Source organism: Mixophyes fleayi, chromosome 2, assembly GCF_038048845.1.
Source record: "Mixophyes fleayi isolate aMixFle1 chromosome 2, aMixFle1.hap1, whole genome shotgun sequence".
In the NCBI taxonomy this organism is placed as follows: Eukaryota; Metazoa; Chordata; class Amphibia; order Anura; family Limnodynastidae; genus Mixophyes; species Mixophyes fleayi.
The window spans coordinates 53,206,616-53,227,075 of record NC_134403.1 but is presented as its reverse complement, the minus strand read 5'-3'; the positions used below and the strand labels follow the sequence as shown (position 1 = coordinate 53,227,075).

Genomic DNA, 20,460 nt, shown 5'->3' with positions numbered 1-20,460 from the left:
AGAATACTCAAACCCCTGGCAGTTCTAGAGCAGATCCTTATATTCTAGGAGAATTCCACAATACCAACCTCTTACTCAGTGAGGAGTCACAAAAAGGCAACTAAACATTGTATCACCTTTATCAGAGCAATTTGTACATAGGTTGTATAAATAAAACATTTCATTATTTGTTAGACAATTTCCCTCCATGTTGTACATTATACTTTAAGTCAATGATTAGCTCAGAGACTGAGGGGGAATATAAATATTTTAAAATAATTATACCCGCTAAATACAATGGAGAAAACGGAAGATATAATAAACCATATTATACAGTGTATAAGCAGTTCAAACCATCGTTTGCGTAAAAACTGTACATACTGTATATGTTTTAAATGGCAGAAGGAAACATTGTATTAAAATTAAGCCTTCGACCTCTGGGCCGACAGCATCTCAAGTTATGGAGCAGGTTAGAGATATTACTGTTGCCATTAATATGACTTTAAAGCCGGTTAAAACATTTCAATAGTAAGAACACAATAAGGCAAGTCTGAAATCCTGGTTCCGGACCTGTAGGAGCAGGTTAGACATGATGCCTAATTACTGTGCATTTATATGGATTAAGTATTAATCATTATTTATGTAATTCTGTTCAATTATATACTGCCAATCATATTACACAGAGCATAGTCATACACATCAGTCCCTGCCCCATTGGAGCTTACAGTCTAAACTCCCTAACACCCCCTTAGACTTTTTTTTTTTTTTTTTTTTTTAAACCATGTTCATCATTGTTTATGTATATAGCATTTAATGAAACAATACTAGTATGTGGCTTTTACCGAGTCCTACATTATTCATGCTACAGGCTTGTTCACAACAAGTGCTATGGGCTTTTAATGCACATTTACAGCCAATTAGAAATGTGCATTGTAGTAAAACAAAGGGCAGCAAGAGATTAGGACAAGTGATGTGAGGAGCAAGTCGCAAACTGCAGCTGTAACAGCCCACACTGAACAGACAGCGACTACGGCACAATGATGGCTGAACCAGAGCCGATGTGGTCACCCAATTTATCTTTTCATTCCAAAATTGCCTTGACCTCTAAGGAGTGTCCACCAAACAGTTATTCTGAACTATCAAAAAGTTCAACCAAATTTGATCAAGCAGAACGTACAAAGCCAAAATCAGCCAAACTGTAAGCAGGAATGAGGTTTCATGAGAATGTATGGAAGGGACCTGAAAATAGTATAAATTGCAAGACTCAAGCAAATTAAATGTAAACAGTAACTGCCATGAATATAAAAGCCTCAGACACTAACAGCTTGAATAAAAAGTTACAAAGCTCTGATCACAGGTAGTGGATTACTCAATATGTAAATTTCAGCAGACTTAAAGAAACAAAACATTTACACCATTGTCCTATATAATGCGTTTTGGAACAAAAGGGTAATTACCTTCAGCTTGAACTCCAATTGAGGCAAGACAGAGAGGAGCAAGTGGCCATCAATATTATACAACTCCAGAATCAGATCAAACACATGCTCAGACAAGTCACTGATGGAGGTTTTTCCAAGCATAAGAACTTGGTTAAAGAACTGTAAAAACAAAACGTGAAAGGGGTGAGTTGCATCTCCTAATGTGCATAAAACCTATAGTTGTAGAAGAACAGGTGGGTCTACTATGTATTTGTCATGTAGAAACAGGAATACTCCCTCCTCCAGCTGATGGCACAGAACTTCAATGGAGGGAAACCATTTCTCCATAGGTTCTACTCTAATCAGTTAAACAGTTTGCAAGTTCTCCTAGTGTTGGCATGGATTCCCCCCACTACGTATGTTTATGTATAATAGAAAAAAACAAAACAAAAAAAAAATTAACAGATATTAACCTCATTACTTCAATATTAATGACTGGATTCAAAATCACCGGCTAGCCCTTGTCTAGTGAAAGTTGTCGTCATTTTATTCTGGTTGCTACTCTTTCCTTAAATTATTAAAGATGCCTGTTAACTACACTTCCACTGAAGTCATTGTTTTGTGCCTTCTACTAAAAAAAAAAAAAAAAAAAAAAGTGCCCACACTAATTTTGAGGATATGAACTTACATTTGTAATGTATGGCTCTATAGCTTGAGCAGTTCTCTTCAGCAGAGCTTTTGCCAAGTCATAAGCCTGTTTGTTTAAATTCTGAAATGCAAATCCAACAATTAGTCTCAAGGATGGTGAATGTTAAGCATGCAGAAGGGGAGTTGGGATTACAATTGAGGTACAGTTAGCAAACAATGGAGAATAAAGGCAATGACAGTTATTCCTTAATGGTGAGATTTTATAAATTATATATATATATATATATATATACACACACAAAAAAAAGACAAAATAAAAACATCATTGTTGTTTCACATACATTACATGACTGGATTGTTTATACAAAACTAAATATGATCAGTAGGCTATAAGGTCCATCCGTTTTCTTAAAATATCTTTACATCGCTCTTGGACAGTCAAGAAGTCAGAATGAATTTTAGCCTTGAAGTTCAATAGTTGGGACACAAAAACCACCTCCAAAAAGCACTCACAGGTTACAATTTTCATGTCTGTTTCCCCACAACCCAGAAACACAAACCACCACACACACACTTATGCTGATTGGGATAAATCAAATATCATTAAAGACAGGTAAATTTAGTCAGACATTGACCAGATTTGACAGTACTGTATAGCCAAGACCAAGCCTCACTAAGTTGTGCTCTCAAACTTTTTAGAATTTGATCACATACTCATGTTAAAATCTGACAGATACAGTCATTAAGCCCATGTATAAAAAAAGATATAGTCATCTGAGATTTGCACCCTATATAAGTACCTTTTAAGCAGTCATTAACAACCATATGTGGTAGAGGGAAAATATTCTTACATTTTACCATTGAAAACAGTGCTGCAGTAGACATTTCAGCATTAAAGCAACGTTTACTTGTCCTTGAACCTCTTTCTTAGGCCATTTAACAGGAAATAAATGATGGCCAATACACAGTAGTACTTGTAAAACGTTAATGAACAAAACGTTAAGCTGGTGCTAAAACAAGCAACAAAAAATAAATACCACACACACAGACATTAAATAATGGAGTATACAGGGGAACCTGAAATGCACAATTAAGTTAATTATAGAATCAAGATAAACGTGAGGCACAGAATAACAATGCTTCAATTGCATTAAACAAAAAAACAAAACAAAACATAGGCAAAAAGAGACAAAACATTAAACAAAGTACCTTGTGTGCTGGAACCAGATTTACCAGGACAGTATCCAGCAATTCCTGAGAAACAGTGTCTCCTTCACATATAATTGAGCTCATTAAATCCACCATATGCATATGAACTTTCTGATTATGGCCATTACTGAAATTAACAAAAAGAAAAATGTAAAAGGGAAAAAAGTAGTAAGCTTAATAAAATAACCAAACCGGGACGATAGATTGATGAACACTTACATTTTATTCTTCTAAATATATAGCGTTATCCTACAAAACTAACAGCTTATAGATGAATATTCAGCTAGCTACTGTTTTACAGCACAACAAAAAGTATCAAGCCACCGAGTAAGGACAGGCTAAAGAGAGTATGGTACAAAAATAAATCTAACATAAAAAGCATAAAAAATAGCTTCTGCAATCAGTACTATAAAAAAAAAAAATATATATATATATTCTGAGTGTTGCCTTTGTTACCTTCAAGAAATCAGTTTAAACCATGAAAAAAAAATATAAAAATAATAATTATATATATATATATATATATATATATATATATATATATATATATATATATATATATATATATATATATATATAGCTATTCTGAAGAATATTTTACATTGAAAGCAAATGTGTGCATTATTACAGGTCTGGTGGGCCAATTGGGGGGGTGTTCAAGGGACAAAAATAAATATACTGTTGGGCAGAAATATGAAAAAAGTTTTGAGACCGTAGTAAGTGTTAAAACGTAAAGTGCATTCATAAATGGAGCACAACCACATTTCCATAAAGTTACAGCACTTAGAAAACATCTATCAAATCTTTTGGTACTAAAGCAAACAATGCCATTCTTATAGCTGGACAGCAATTATTTTGGGTCCTTAGTGCACTTACTTGATGACTGAAAATAATGTCCGGTACAACTGTGTGAATATCTCATTGCTGTCCTCCAATTCAAAACATATATTGTATGATTTCACCCAGGCAATATTCTGTTCAGGAGAGCCAAAGTGCAGCATTAAAATAAAATAGGACTTAGAATTAGGCAATAAAGAAAACCAAAAGGCATACTTACCTCAAGCAGATAGAAGTATCTATTAAATTGGGGACTCTTTGTATCCTCAAGCCCCTTCAGCTGTCGAGTTATGAACATAAATATATCCTAAGAAAATACAGGGTATTAGCATTTAATAGTACTGTATAAATTGATCATTTAATTAGTGAAATGAGAATATATAATAGTACTCAATTTAAGAGCAAAACAACAAACACCCAAAAAAAAAAAAAAATGTAGGTAAAACCTGGGCTCATCTAATACAGTTTATGCAATCAGTAATTTCCTATTCCGATAAAGAATTTCTGGTGCAGTGTGATAATTACCTTCAGTTTATCTGGAGAGGTGTATGGAGCTTCTGGGGCATAAATCCTGAAAATATCTGCGAGGCAACAAGCTACAAGCAAGCGGACATCTTTATCTGGGTGCTTTAAAAAAAAGTCAGATGCTAGATGAAGAGCAAGATTTAAATAGTGCTCCTTTTCTTCTTCAGAGTCTTGATCCATATCCATGAAGGTTTTTACAACCATCTAGGGAGTGGGAAAGAGTTATACATGATACAATAACATAAATAAAAGCATGACAGGATATAAATTATTTCTCATTCACTTGCACCTCATAATCCATCAACACATAATCTAACCAAGGGGTCAGCAACCTTTTCCTGTCAGAGCGCTGGCAAAAATCATTCTAAGCCCAGGAGTGCCATTTATAACACTATATATCTATTTAGTGGTTGAAGAGTGCTGTTATACAGTGGTATGCCATATGGTCCATACAGCCACTTCAACTAGTATGTATGTATGTATACATTTTTTTTTAAATTATTTCTTATTTTATCATGCCATCAACAACATTATTAATTGGACCAACAAATAAACGCTCATGTCACCCTTACAGTTGTGCCCCCAGCCCCTGTCACCCCAGCTTATGTTATCTTGCACAGTTATGCTGATCTTCCACCCCACGAAGAGCAATGAAACGGAGCCGCTTCGCATGCGCAGCGCCTTCATCTTGCCCATCTTCGGCTGTTTTAGCGTGCCAGACAGAAGTGGTCTGTGTGTCATATTTGGCACGCGTGTCAGGGGTTGCAGACCCCTGGATCTAAACTATTCCTCCCTCCAAGCGAGAGGTTTAATACATTAGTCATGTTTCCTGCATACTTACATTCTGATGGGAATTTTATTTATATATTTTGTGGGTCATTGTTTTTATTTTTATGCTAGTATGCCTGGTCTGTTCTATTAATTTAGAAAAGGGATTTGAGAAGCTGTATTAGGTGCGCTGCACATTTGCTTTCAGAACTGGAAAGAAGTCGGCTATGCGAATAACCATCCTGCCTAGCGGCCATTTTAATTTTAGCTTTTTACTGCAGTAAACAAAAAGAGTTATTGAAATAATATAAAACGGTTTATTCTAAGTATATACAGCACAGGCTCAGTTATTGAAAAAAAGATAGATAAGTGTTTTAGTCAGTTATAAAAGGACAAATTGATGCACCTCACAATCAATTTTAAACATAATGTTTGGTTCCACTTTAGCCTGCTCACAAATCTGTCTACGAACAGGCGAAATGATTGCGTTTCTAAGACGTACAATGTACGGTATGAATAGTTATATCTCACCTTCAGTCGTCTAACCATTTCCTCTTTGGAAATTTTGTCAGAGATTTCTTTGACTCCAGGTGGATATGTGATTTTTCCATCATTTATTTTCGACTTTGCATGAGCCATGGTGGCAGAGTTACTATTGCTACAAATACAAGACACATAGAAAGTGATCACACACACGCAAACTTTATGCCATAGTTAAGATAATAAAGCATTTTACACAGACATGAGATTACAAAGAGTCCATTTGTAGCTTTAGATTATTTCTATCAGAAAGATGAGCGAACTGAATAGATTATAAACACCACAATTAAAGTTACAGCAAGAGACTGCAGTGCAAAGAAGCAAAAACACACTTGGATTGTGTTATATTTACCTATCCCAAAAATACATTGAATTAAGAAAAGAAAAAAAAAAAAAAAAAAAAAAAGAAGAAAAGCTAGTTGCAGCCATTCCCCTGAGATGCATCTTTTTTTCAGACTGTCCACACTCACCCTGTAGCAAGAACAACATAGGCAACAATAAAACAATCATTCCCTATCCAGAAATTTTAAATATAAATGCATTATTTTGTTCTCCATACCTAACACGAGTTGTACAATTTGTAGGGTGCAAAACCTGCATAGAGTAACAGAGACTGGACCAACATGCAAAGCAAGGGTGTAAAGTCAGTTATTTGGACAACTGGACTAAGTAATTACAGAGAAAGCAATTATTGCTTTAACTTCATAAAATATTATTTTCAGAGCCTAGCTTTATAAACAATCATGTGAAAAAGAAAGTACATTCTCTATCAAATTGTGTTTCTACATGTCAGGACATAATTGAAATGGCTCAATCCCACTAACATTCACTAATAAAATGCATTTAAATAGGTCCGACACTAGAACCAATTTCATCTTCAATCCTCCATGGCAGCCATTAAATGGGTAGGTTCCCTTTCTAGTTTAGGGAGCGCTAAGTTAGAAATGCCCCCAGGCAGTATATGAGGCAGCTCCTCCCCTTTCCCGAAATCTTTTCCTGTCTCCAACAATATGTAGGTCAGTAATGTGTATGAGGCTTACCTTCTGTGTTCTCAGCACCAAGCCATGCAATGGTGTAAGCTAAGGGACAGGGCTAGCTACCCAGGGAACAGATATCGTGTAAAAATTAAAATTGTTTGCTAATCCCCGACAGTCTGTGCCCTGCCATTGCTCATAGGGCCCAAAGATGGAGAACTAGGCAAAAAAGATGACTTAACTGCTCTAAAGCATTCCTTGACCTGTAAACCATTTCCACCCACACTCATAGGAAGAGTAGCAGTTGGAAATCTGCAGCTGAATGAAGCCAGAGTCAAACCCCAAACAGTCCAAGCACACCCATCTGAGGTATGCCCCTAAGTTAGGGGTGCTTTGGTCTTAACGCATTTCACTAAGTTAGCAAACGTCCTCACAGTACACTCGTAGAGGCTGTAGAAGGAAAGAATGAGAGCATATCACAACAGCATAGTCTGTGGAGTCCATTGTAAAATGTTTATCACAGAGTTTGAATGGGGTCTTTGAACAATGTGCAGTTTTTCTCCAGCCAAGGGAAATTCTCAGAGAAGTATGGAGTTAGGGGATAGAATTGTTCATTTAAAATGGGATACTCCCCAAAAATTTAGAAGACTCCTTTAGTAATGAATTCATAGAGAATTGATGCATCTAAAATGCTTACTTTACATAATGTGGAGACAGTATACACAAGACCATGGGTGAGGAAGCAATATCCACAGAGGCTCAAATACTTTTTTTTGAAGCTTGAAATAAAAAAAGGATAATATTTCTCCTGTACGTCAAGCAGTGAAATAACATTCATAAGAAATGGAGCACAGCTGGAAAAGCCTCAGTCTAACTTAGAAATCACAAGGTATGTCTCCATTCAGTGATGAAGAGGCACATAAGTCTTCTGGGAGTAAACCCTCCTCTAGCCACTGACTGCAATATAGTAGGTCTAAGTACCTCTACTATTCCTCTGCTCATCAGCACCTAGAAAGGGGCAGAATTACATAATACACAAAATTATTAACCTACACTATCACAGATAAATTGGTGATCAAGTCGAATGGACACAAAATAGGTCATTAATATCCCAGGGGGAACTTTTTTTTTGTATCAGATAGTGATGATGCCCAAATCTGAAGATAAGGGAAGTACCTCTTATAAAGCCAGAATGGATAATATTATTCACAGACTCCAGTATGCAATTCAGCACTTTCATCTAGAACGGAGGTACCAGAAGCAGAACCATGATGGTGAAAGTAACAAATCTGAGGTCACTCTAAGCATTGCATGTAGCAGACAAGCCGGACATAATAGCAGATTACCTCAATCAAAAACAGATTCATCTAGAAGAGTAATCTACACTAGGAGTATTTCAGCTACCAACAGGAAAATCTGAGCTTCTTCAAGTTCACATTATGGTAACGAGCAAGAATACCAAGGCACCAAAGTTCTTCTCACGGATGCAGGAACAGAGAGAATATACAATCTAACTGTTCCATGGACATTTCGTTTTGATTAGGGCCTCCCTCAGTTTACACTCATTGCTCACATTCTATAAAGCAGAAGCGATAGCGATCCATCCAGTTCAGTCATACTATTTGTGGTTTCCTGTAGCCTGGCAGATGCTCTGGGACTAGTTATGACCTCTGCGGTCAGTTTGACTGCACCAAGGCCCAATTTTTTATCCAAATCGGCTACCTTTAATGACAGAGACTGAATGTAAACTGCTCGGTCATAAGGGAGTCTCAGATCAAGTATCAACACGCTTTTACTTGCAAGAATGAAGAACTCTTCAATAATTACAGAAATACAAGAATTTCCAAGATGAATGACACTAAATGGGGTGTCCATGGTGGCAATTACTACTACTAGCAGAGTGGTACAAATGCAAGCACCATGGTGCAATGAACCCTTTCTTAATACTTATGCAGATAAAATTGAAACTTAGAACCAATCAGTTAACCAAAGAGTTACTGCCTAAAGTAGCATCCACATTTCTCATCAAGTGACCATACTGCCATCCTTTTGTCCACAACCTAGTGACGAAAAGGAATAAGTCCTGCACTTGTTGGACTTTGTATTATTTAACCAGGACAGAAGGATTTAGTAGCATAGAACAACGTTTTGAGATTCCTACACCTTGGAAAGAGTATGCCCCTTCTAAGCAAAGAGCATGCCCCTTCTAAGCAAGCCATTTCCAGATGGATCAGAAGTAATTAGACATGTATACAAGAGAAACTGGCGAAAGGTGCCAGAGATTGAGAGCCCACTTAACATGGGCTAAAATACTGTCTGGTGGAGTTTTTAACCAATCTCTACCTAAACTGGAAAGAGAACCTACCCATTGTAAAGAACAGATCTGGAGTATTTCAAGGAAAAAAGTAATTGATGGTAAGCCTAATTCAGATTTTTTTTTAGTGTCACCATACCGACCAACTTTTCTTTATTAACCAGTGTAGTGTTCCATTTTTTAGAATACATCTTGCTCTATTTTGGTTAGCTCATCCAAAATGCCTACAATCTTTAAAATCCTAGTGAGAATGCATGTGAAACATGTCATTGCTAGCACTTATACACACACAAAATATATTCCAGTTTGAAACCATGTTTACAGAACAGGCTCCCCAGAAACACACAATATCAAACATTTATAAAACACTTTAGGAGGAAATATTTAGCTCCCAAGCCCAGCTTTGCAGAGTAGTGGGATAAAGATTAATTCTTAATTCTCGGGATGGCCACATCACATAGACCAAAGTGTACCTAGCAACCCACGGTTGCTCTCTAAGGCCCAATAAGAACTTTCCACTCAATGGTAAAGATGCCCCAAGACTATTCATAAATTCACCCCTGGGTTTCTCTCTCCGATGCTCCCACCAGAATGGCTTTTACATACTAGCCCACCTACTATACCCCAATGTCTTGCAGTGTCCCCCAATGGTAGGAAAGAGTCAGATGCTTTCTGAAGAGAGATGACCATTTCATACATAGATGGCCAAAAGTATGTGCACACCAGACCAATCCATATGTGCTTGTTAAACAATTAATTTCATCCCCTCCTCTATCCACTACTTGTATTTGAAGAAAGATGTTTGGAGGTCCTCCTGTGAGCAGTAAAAAAGGGTGGGGACAATTTTTTTTCTTCTTGTCCAAACCATGCAGGCGATAAGTGGATAAGTACGAGTGTAATATGGCAGGCGATTATTTCATGCCTTGCAATTGTTCATTAAAATTCTCTGCAATCTAATGTTTAGAGGACTTTCAAAATGTACCAGCTTTAAAAACGAGAGGGTCTGAAAAACCTGCCAAAGCATCAATAAAAAACCACGTCTAAAGTGTGTTAGTTTTCATGTTCTCCCCCATTTTCCCCGGAATGTCTGTGTGAATGAGCCCTCAATCTTGACACATGCATGCAATGGATGTCTAAATAAAAGCAGAATAATGAAAGTGGATGCTTTTCAGGTGTGAGTGAACTAGCTGAGGAAATTCAATAATTAAACAGTGCTGTGTTACAGCGACAAAAGCAAGTAAATTAGCTCATGATTTCACAAGAAAAGAGCAAGATTAGAGGACAGAATTATAAAACCAGCTACATAATTAAAGCCCAGGTAACTGTCTGACTAGATTACAAGCAATCAAATATAAAAACAGGGTAAAAACAGTTACTGCGCATGGGAGGGATGAATTATCATAGATTTAGGTCTACAACCTACAATCTTGTCAATGTAATAAGCAAGTTCAACGTGCAGCACTATTTTAGAAGACACAGCAAGGTTTAATTTTTTGTTTTATATTTTAAATGCGATACCTGAAAATTACAATCCTGCAGCAGTGACATGTACCGGAGCAGTTATAACAGCTGCATTAGACAAGTTGTAATAGAAAGTAAAAGAAAAACACCTGTGGGCACAGGCAATAAATGAGAGTGATTTTGTGTTACCCCAGTTTAAAATTCAGATTGGATACAGTAGCAGAACAGATCACACTGGCCATTAAAGATTACTTGATTTTATACCAAAAAAAATATATATTATATATATATATATATATATATATATATATATATATATATATATATATATATATTTACACAAGCCAGATTTTTAAAACCACCAAGGCAGCACACCAAAATGACAATATATGGTTTATACACCTCTATCAGTGTGTGTGTAAAATTATAGGGATTGAGTCTACCTAGACAGCACTCTTTATCATCAAATGTTCTATAATACAGATTTACAGCAGATAATTGTACACAGGGGTGCTTTTTATTTCTAACATTTTACAAGAATTCAAAAGGTTCTAAACTGCATCAAACAACTGCTCCCGAAATCTAAAAATGGGTTTTGAAAAAAAAAAAAAAAAAAAAGTCACCGCCACATACCACCTCCATTCATGGGTTTTTAAAAAGCTTCTTCACAACATGAAAAATGATGTCTGCACAACTTTTCATGATCCGAACATTGTAACATTTGTTGGTTTAAAAATATCGAAGTTATTTAACGCAAAAGACTGCCCGTGTCAACAGTTAATTGATCTATTGGAGGGATGAAGGGCTCTGGTTTGACCAGATGTCAAATGTATCCCTTCAAATGTTAGTGGACTTTCGTTATCCTGTTATTTTACAAATCTAGTTTTCCAAGGCATTTTGAGAAACCATATTTGTACCATTTTCTATTTGGAAGTTCTCTGGAAATTCACTCCTCACGTTTCCCTAGTGGCAGCATATCACACATTATCAGGGCACTGAGTAGCAGCAATATCTCCACCCCACTTTTCAACCATTTGAACCTGAATATCCTGTTATTTGCACAACAATAGCTGTTAGGCTGTATGTTCTGCTGCTGGAGCAGCATTACTATCTTTGGGCTATATAATTGGAGTTCTGTTGGTGGCTTTACACAGGAGTATGGATCCTGATTAACATGTTTGAAACTGGAAGTGATTGTTAAGTCACTGTACCCAGGATTGCTAGCACAACATTTGCAGTTATTGATCCTGCAAGCATTTTTATTTAAAAAAAACAAAACAAAACATGTGTACACTGACCGTTTCTGCAAAGGAATCAATGATTCTTATGACGACCTGAGTTACTGCTGTCTGCACACATAGGTGAAGGCAGGAATTCAAATCAGGATAAATACCACTCCTGTTAAACAGAGACTTTTATACTGCAAATACTAGTAAGCCTAAATATAAATATTGTTTTAATGAATAGCTTCTATGATTTAAGTATTCTAAATGCACTATTTACCTTCCTTAAGGAACTCCACTTATCAAAATAAATCTTCTCTGTCAGCTAGCATAACTGCAGGGATCATGTGTCCTGAACTGCAGGCCCCTTAGTCATAACCCGTCTCATTCAGTAAATGGTCAGCTTTCCAGAAACCTTTAAATGGGTATATCGAGCAGTATAAGTGTATTAGGCCCGTACATCAGAAGATGTAATATAGTTTTAAAATGGCCAGGAAAACACTTTGAATGGCCTAAAGAGAGCAATCAGGTTGCTCAGGCCAACTGCAAAATAACAAGGTCTGCGAAAAATTTGGCCATACACAGGCATGTTACCCAAATTGAACTGAACCACCAGATATGATCTAGTGACTTGATTGCATGCATTTTAGTTGCCCACTAACACCATGTGCACTCTATGAAATTCATCTAGTAACCAGATATTACAGTCTATCCAAAGTCTAATCACATTTTAGTCCAAAACCAATTGTTAGTCACTGGGAACTACACACATTCATACTCCATTTATTTCTGCCTTAATGGTCACATTTTACCTCAGAAGTATCATGACCTGTAGAGGAAGATTCAATTGGCCGTGACGTTCCACAGAACCCACCATAGCATGCAGAAAGCAGTTTGAAGAAATAGGATGAACAAGAAATTGAGCATTGAAATGTAAATATTTGCAAATAAGTAAATCCACTTCTGGAAACACAAGCTTACATGGTACCCCCTGCAGTCAGTGGCTTACCAAATGGTAATCAGAACATAACCACGTAACGAGACAGAATACCAAGGACTTGTGTAAACCATCATCAGCACCACAGATTCCACAGCACCTAACAATTGCTGTATATAATAGGAACATCGGTACAGTTGAGCAGAATAATAAATGGATGGATGTAAATAACAGAACAAATTGCACATCATACAGAAAAGTTCCCCATTGAGGTGTCTGATAAGACGTGATAAGTAACAGACAAGCTAGATGGACAATGGACAGACATGGGGCTGAAGGTAGAGAGAACCCTGCACATAAGAGCCTACATTCTAGATTGGGTTGGGGGGGTGTAAAGACAGCAGGATTAGTTGGGACACTTTAGTTTGGGGTAATAATATAGTAATTATTAATAGTAATGGGATGATAGTAAATTATAGTAATGGGGTAATTAAGACTAGCAGATGGCTTCCCTAGTCAAGTGAGGATAGTTATTTTTATAGCTGTCAATTTTCAGTGAATTTGGCTTCCACAATGGACCAGGAAAGGTGCACTTGGAACTCCAGGGTCTACCCACCAATTCCTAAATGCATAAAGGACCGAGGAGAGTTTTTAGGACCTGTAATAGGATTTGTCGTTGCCAGGTGGGAGAGATGGTCTGGCAGAGATCAACACAACTGAGCAGCATGAAAGAGGAACAACTAGCCCAGGATCTGGTAGCATCTCTGAGACTTCCCACCACAATGGGGAGCACTCTAGTGCTGAAGTATTATACAAACCTCTTTGCACAGTTTGTACAGATATAATATTAATAGTAATGGGACTGACAATTAAACAAATATTCATGTCACAGCAAACCACATTGCTGTGCCCTCAATTCATCGTGTTCGCCATACATACTTTTGGAGTCAGCGCCCCTCCTCCATTCCATGACGAGCTGCCTCACTAAAGCAGTTGATGCACATGCGCAAAACCTCCATTTTGGCCATCACAAGCTGCTTTAGTGAGGCAGCTGCAGAGCTCCTGCAAGCCAGACAGAAGTGGTATGCGCGCCACGTCTGGCACATGTGCCGAGAGTTGCTGATCCCTGCTCTACCCTATGCTCCTCGTAGCATCACTATGACATCCTATGCAACCAGCTGCAATGGTCATTTAAACAGTAAACTTTCTGATTATATAACTGGCCATAACATTTTGTTACTGAAGCGCCAACAAACTGTAAGCAAATAAGGCAAGACTGTTGTATTTTCAAAACATGGGGAGACTGGATTTTTTTTTAAAATCCAAAGTTAATTCCTTCTTACACTAACCCAATTAATTAGTTTTCCTTGATCGCCTCCATGGCAACAGACACTAAGGTACTCCATTCTAGCCAAGTCAGGACAGAAAACACATGTGGAAGGTATAAAAGGTATATACAACTCCACTTTCCTTTAGGGGTCCATCTGGGTTTCCAATCCATGAACATATAATATACAAACTATAACAGAACACCAGAGATGCCATGGAGGATAGCAAGGTAACCTAATCAAATAATTAGAATCATTTGTTAGTTTCCCCTTCTCCCTCGATGGCAGCAGATACCAAGGGGTATTACCAAGAAGTTTTTTCTCTGTGAGGGCATCTACTCAACAGGCCAAAATCATATTTTGATCATTATTAAATCGACGCTGGATGGAACGTGCGTCACAAAGTCTTTTCACCGTTTAGATTGGGCTCCACCTCGCCAGTTAAGTACTGGCTGTACAGTCCCAGGGGCTTGTGTGAAATTACTTACCTGCACACCATTAATTTGACAGTTTAGGCAATGATCCAGAGCAGTGGATCCTTACACCTGCCTTGCTCACAATAACACTGGGTTGACAAAGGCCCTCCCCACATGAACTTCCTATGTATGCAAATTAGAAGTCCACGGATAAGGGGATATCACAACCCTGACAATCTGCTCAAACAGGAGACAGGATTTCATATGCAGGTATTTTAGATTGGGAAACCTGACAGAAACATTTCAGATTTTAGTCTAACACATGCTTGAACCAAAAACAAAAAATGTAGTTTTGGGTTGAGTTAGAAAACCAACATTACAGTAAACATCCACATATTTTACCTATGATTACTAATGACCTGAAAAACATAAGTGATGGAGAAGGAGGAAGTAAAGAATCTGTGCCATAGGTCAGTGTCACACAAGCAATCAGAAGCCTATTTAGAAGAGTATAGCTTTCAACAGTGGAACACCATTTCCTTGTCATTTAAATGCTTTTCAGCTATAACGATGCATGCTCATAAGTGTGAGGGGATAGGGGTTTAAATTAAATAATGAGACTAAACAATTTATAGCTAGAAGTATTGTAAAACACCCAAGTCATGTCAGCCTTAACAGTACCTGGAGGGCAGGGTATTATTAAACTGTATGTTGTTTAGTGAAGAAAGAAGTATAAGACATCTTTTTTTAAGTCAATAATCAGATATTCAAATTTTCAACCACACTTTGTCTAATAAATTAATATAAGCACTGGTGCATTGTGTTCAATGCACCGATTGCTATAAATCAGATCTACAGAGTACCTTTATGGAGAGTATAAAGGCTCATTCAAATGAACACTACCCACATTACACAAAATATATGCCCGAGATGGCATGAATAGAGCACATTTCAACGTGGAGCGCATGGGCCAAAAACATGCACATTCAGGATAGTTCAGGACAGAGAATAGACACATTTTCTCAATTATTTCTAGCAATACTATCCTGCATGCTCCAAACATTACTCTAACTGTTCGCATTTAGGTCTTGAGATCCTGGGTTTAATAAACCCTCCATTAAGACACCTCACATGCTTTTGGCTGTTCAACTCTGACAGCAGCTCAGGTGGAGGGGACAAAGCAGGGCAAGCGCCCTGCAAATGAGCTCTAAAGTGCAATGTTTCTGCAAATCTTAATTTTATGCCAGTTTGATCATTTACTTAGGAAAACTGCATTTAGTACTCATTTAACAGTCCTTAAATTGATTCTTTCAAATGGACACATTACATAGATTCTTATTTTCCAAAATCTGTACCATGTGGTTTTTTTTTTATTTAGAAAACACCTTGATAATATCTATTATTTAGATCAGCTCAGATTACAGAGATTGTAAAATAAAACCGTGTCTCCTGGGAGAAACAGGTCGTGATGAACGATTAGTAAATGGTGTTTAACACCTAGTACACCCCAGTTGAAGTTATAGAGTATATTAATACTTCAACCGTTAACATCAACATTAGATCTTAACTAGACTTTCTTACAAAAATGGTCTATATAAGGAAATATTATACTCATTAGAATGTCTTTAACAGATGAAGTAAAACAATACCAGACTGTCACCATAGCAACCAGGCACAATCCATTAAAATTTACTACTCCAACCTCCTCCCTCATTAAACTGATTTGAGCAACAAAAACACCAAAGGAGAAGTGGTGTTTAAATAGGATCAATGTGAACTTCCCATAGAATGTTTGAATGGCACACTGTATCTCTTGGGACTAAACACAAAAGTTTACTTGCAATGGGTCAGCTGAGTTCATTTACAAATTGTTACAAATATTTTTTTGCATCTATTTATGTCCTAGTCTTAAGAGCTCATAGCTAGGAAACAACCAAAATAATGTGATGTTAGAATGTGTATCTTATATTTAAGATTACAATGTATATACTTGTCTAATTTTAGCAGAAATACAGGAATGATGTTAACATCTAGTAACAGACAGACATTTAGCTCTTTTAACATTTACTACACTTAACATTACGGTCAACACACAGTATTACATACAAAATGTTTGGAATTTTAAAAATAAGTTTCATTTTTGAGCAAAAGTTGCAAAGTCACAACTTTTATACAAAATAGCTGAAGTTCACAAGAGAAGTAGAAACACACAATGCTCTGCAAATATTAATAGCAATGAATCCTCCCACAAGTCATAATGAAAGATCACTCAGTAACAAGAGATCAGGGGGTCAGCAATGCTTTAGTATGACATGAACTCAGAAGACCCCTTCAAAAAGCGATGTGTGCTGCAGCCCCCTGGCCAGTGAGGATTATACTAAGTCACTGGAAGGACCCCCAGCGCTAACAGACAAATACAACAGTGCATGACAACCCCTTCAGGGGAAGAGGGGACATGACAGAGCCCGACTCGTGTATCAAAACACGGATCCCTCAATACAGGAGACTGATCATTGATAGTAATACATCTTTTGACACATAAAAAGCAGAAATAATTAATTGCTCTTCATCAGGAGCATTATAAGCTAAGGAAAGATGACTTAAAACTTATAGCTTAAAAGAATGTAGAAACCTATATACCAAGTCTGCATGTCATAGGAGGGGGTCACCCAGCCACCAGCACCAGCCTATGACCAAAGGGGCATTACCCCCATCACAACCTGGAGGCATATTGTACTAAGCATAGAGTATAGACACAGAGAGATGTTCTACTACTGACATAAAGTGTACACACATCCTGACAGGTAAGGGGCAGTAAGTGTACACATACAATGATTAGTGTGTGTGTGTGTATATATATATATATATATATATATATATATATTATAATACACCCCTAGCCAAGAGAAGGGGGTGGGATGTGGTGATTGCTCTATACACCCATACCAGGGGTTGGCCGAGAAGACCTGGGCACCACAGGGGGAATTTTCTTCCCCAGCACATCTAATCCTCCCCTCAGCACAAGGAATCCCCGAGCCCGCCTCTGCCAGCACCGGGGCCGCTCCTGTACATCTACCGTACAGGTCCCCGCACCGGGGCCGCTCCCGTACATCTACCGTACAGGTCCCCGCACCAGAGAACGCCGCTCTGCAGCCCAGCTCCCCGCCTCTCACCTTCACTCGCCCACAGCCGTTAATGTTGCTTCTCAAACACCCCCACCGTCCTCTCAGCCGTCCGTGTCACCCGTACCGTGTCGCCTTCCCCGAGCTTCAAAATGGCGCCAATTTGTCTCCACAGCTCCAATGGAAGCGGCGGTGGGAAGAGCGCGGCCTGCTGCACACAGCGGGAGAGCAGCGCCACCAAGCGGCAAAACGGAGAAGCGTCCCGCCCCGCCTCCTCGTCACGTCACCGGCCGTGATCTACTACTACAGCCCCCTGCGACCTCCAGGCTGGCTGAAGCGTGAGACATATGATAGGTGGTGTTACTGGGTGTAATGACTGCCCGGGCCCCTACATGCCCTGTACTGTACAATGCTGTGTAATTAGGTCACTCAACGTTTCTCTTGTACCTTGGTAAGCGTTTTAGATTCCATTGTAACAACCTGCAAATTATGTTATATACAAACACGCAAAAGTTCCGTCCAGGTACAAACACTACTTCTAGGTTAAACCCAGTTTCTAGAAATAATACATGCTAACTGCCCCTAATATCCATTTACTGTACTATGTTGTGTCTCCTGCAGATTTTGTCGCTGAAAATGTCCGTATTTTTCAATACTGACCAAGCATAAGTGATACAGCAGCAAAGTAGAAATATTGGTATTTTATTATAGTTATAAAACATGTATTTTGCTAGCCTTGTCCTGACTTCATATATGCATTGCCATTTAATGCTGTCACAACCTGCTGCCTTAAGCTGGGTACACACTACAGAATTTTCCACCAACTTTTTATGCCGAGCGATTTTACATGCGATCGATGGTCCGATCGCTCGGTCCATGGACTGCATACACACTAGCCTTGTTTAGGACGATAAAGGGAAGAGCGGACGTCCCTTTAGCGACTATTTACAGCCATGTTGTCGTGAGCAATGACTGTAATTTCGTACTCACTGTTGTGGATCGGTCGGAAGTTTATACACACTACCCAGCGGAAACGAAAATATTAAACGGTAAGACCAACCAAATGAGGCGACAATCGTCCATTTGGGCAGACTTTCGACCATCGTGTCACTGCACACACTGACCCCACTTTTGAACGAGCAGTCGTATGTCGGCTGATTTAGCTGATTATTGGATGAAAACTTTGTAGTGTGTACCCAGCTTTAGTCATGCACACCCTTGGGTCTTGCTTGAATGTTTGAATATGTTATTTGGATAGCTTTGTCCCTTCTTTCAAACTGTGCCTCTTGGACCATTTCCTCTTTGATTTCCCATTTCTCCTCTTTGGCTTTGCTTTTAGCCTGTCTTGGCTTTATAAACACCGGCATTTATGATAAGTCTGTGGTCTGGTGTTTTAACTCTTCATTCTATGTATGATGTAAGCAGCTGGAACGTCTGTAAGCCTAGTGATATCCCTATATTAAATGCATCCTAATTATGATCTGGCAGTTGTATACATCATCATTGTTTATTTATAAGGCGCCACGGCTTACACATCGCTGTACAGCTAGGGTACAGCAATACAAAACAAAATTCATACAGTAATAATACAAAAATACAATAATAATACATAACCAAATAATATCTGGATGCAAATTAGAATAAAATAAATACAACAATACATTCAGCTAACATAGTAAATAACACAATACAGCATACCATGTGCAGTATACAATATAACAGAGAAGAACAGACCGTCAGGAGACAAAGAGTAGTGAGGGCCATGTCCATGAGAGTATACATTCTAGACGGAGGGATGCATCAATGATGCTTCTATTCTTGGTCTGTAATCTGTAAGGGGAGCATAGGTCAATCACCTGGCACCCTACTGACACACTAGCTTACATATCGTCTCACAAACTGGTGTTGTGAAAGAATCGTTGCAGCTGTATTCACACACAAAGACCGCGCATGAGAAAGCAGTGCACAAGGCTATAACATTTTCCAATTCACCAACTGGAGTATGTTCTGCCCACCATGTTAGCGCCGCAAAACAATGCCCCCCGAACCCGTGACTGGTGCACACAATCCACTCACCTTTGGCATGCTGACCATGGAGGCCCAAAGGTGGAAGATAGAGCAGGAACACCTCCATTCCCAGGGTGATTGTGCACTCCGCTGCGGGCTTATTGCACTCTGTTTTCACCCACAAAACTCCCTCCTGTGCCACCTGGATTGCGTTGTTCAACAAGTCTAATGCAACTTATGCAGGTGTATTCCTATATAATCCCGCACATATCATGCCAATGTTAATTTGCCATTTGCTTCTGTTCAGTTCATTCTTCTCCATGACCTCTCCATGCCCCAACCCCCTTCTTGCACCATGCCAAGACAATCTTGGGATGATATTTGAACTATGAAGGTCGTTTATACATCCGCTTCACCATGCAGCCCAGAGAAAAATGCAATGCCGCCCAGCTTGTTGTTAGCGCTGGTGGCCCGAGCATTGTGGAGCTTGCCCAAGAACACTAATAGTAACTGCAGGGAGTCCTTACCCTCCGACAACCTATTCTGCTTGTATTGCCTCCATCTTTCCCAGGCTGCACTATACGCTCTCCATGTCTTTGGTGCCAAGGACTTCACCACCAACTCGCCTAGTCACCACCTCAGTGACCTGATGACGGTTGGGGATAATTTTGACTGATAGCTAATGGCTTGCACCGTCACTAAGTTGTGGCACCAAAATATGATGTGCCTCTTAGCTAGCTTGTGCCTTCAATCT

The 20,460-nt window shown here is 38.6% G+C and overlaps 1 protein-coding gene across 1 annotated transcript in view; it reads right to left on the bottom strand.

Moving 5' to 3' along the window:
- Positions 1 to 17,926, bottom strand: part of PDS5B (PDS5 cohesin associated factor B) — an 88,908-nt gene extending 70,982 nt beyond the window's left edge. The window contains exons 1-8 of the mRNA XM_075198980.1: positions 17,751 to 17,926; positions 5,916 to 6,042; positions 4,617 to 4,820; positions 4,312 to 4,398; positions 4,131 to 4,228; positions 3,255 to 3,381; positions 2,086 to 2,166; positions 1,437 to 1,577 (exon numbers count right to left, since the gene is read on the bottom strand). Of these exons, the coding sequence (XP_075055081.1) occupies positions 1,437 to 1,577; positions 2,086 to 2,166; positions 3,255 to 3,381; positions 4,131 to 4,228; positions 4,312 to 4,398; positions 4,617 to 4,820; positions 5,916 to 6,023 (846 nt within the window). The 5' untranslated portion in view covers positions 6,024 to 6,042; positions 17,751 to 17,926. The remainder of the gene's footprint in view (positions 1 to 1,436; positions 1,578 to 2,085; positions 2,167 to 3,254; positions 3,382 to 4,130; positions 4,229 to 4,311; positions 4,399 to 4,616; positions 4,821 to 5,915; positions 6,043 to 17,750) is intronic.
- Positions 17,927 to 20,460: the final 2,534 nt, after the last annotated feature.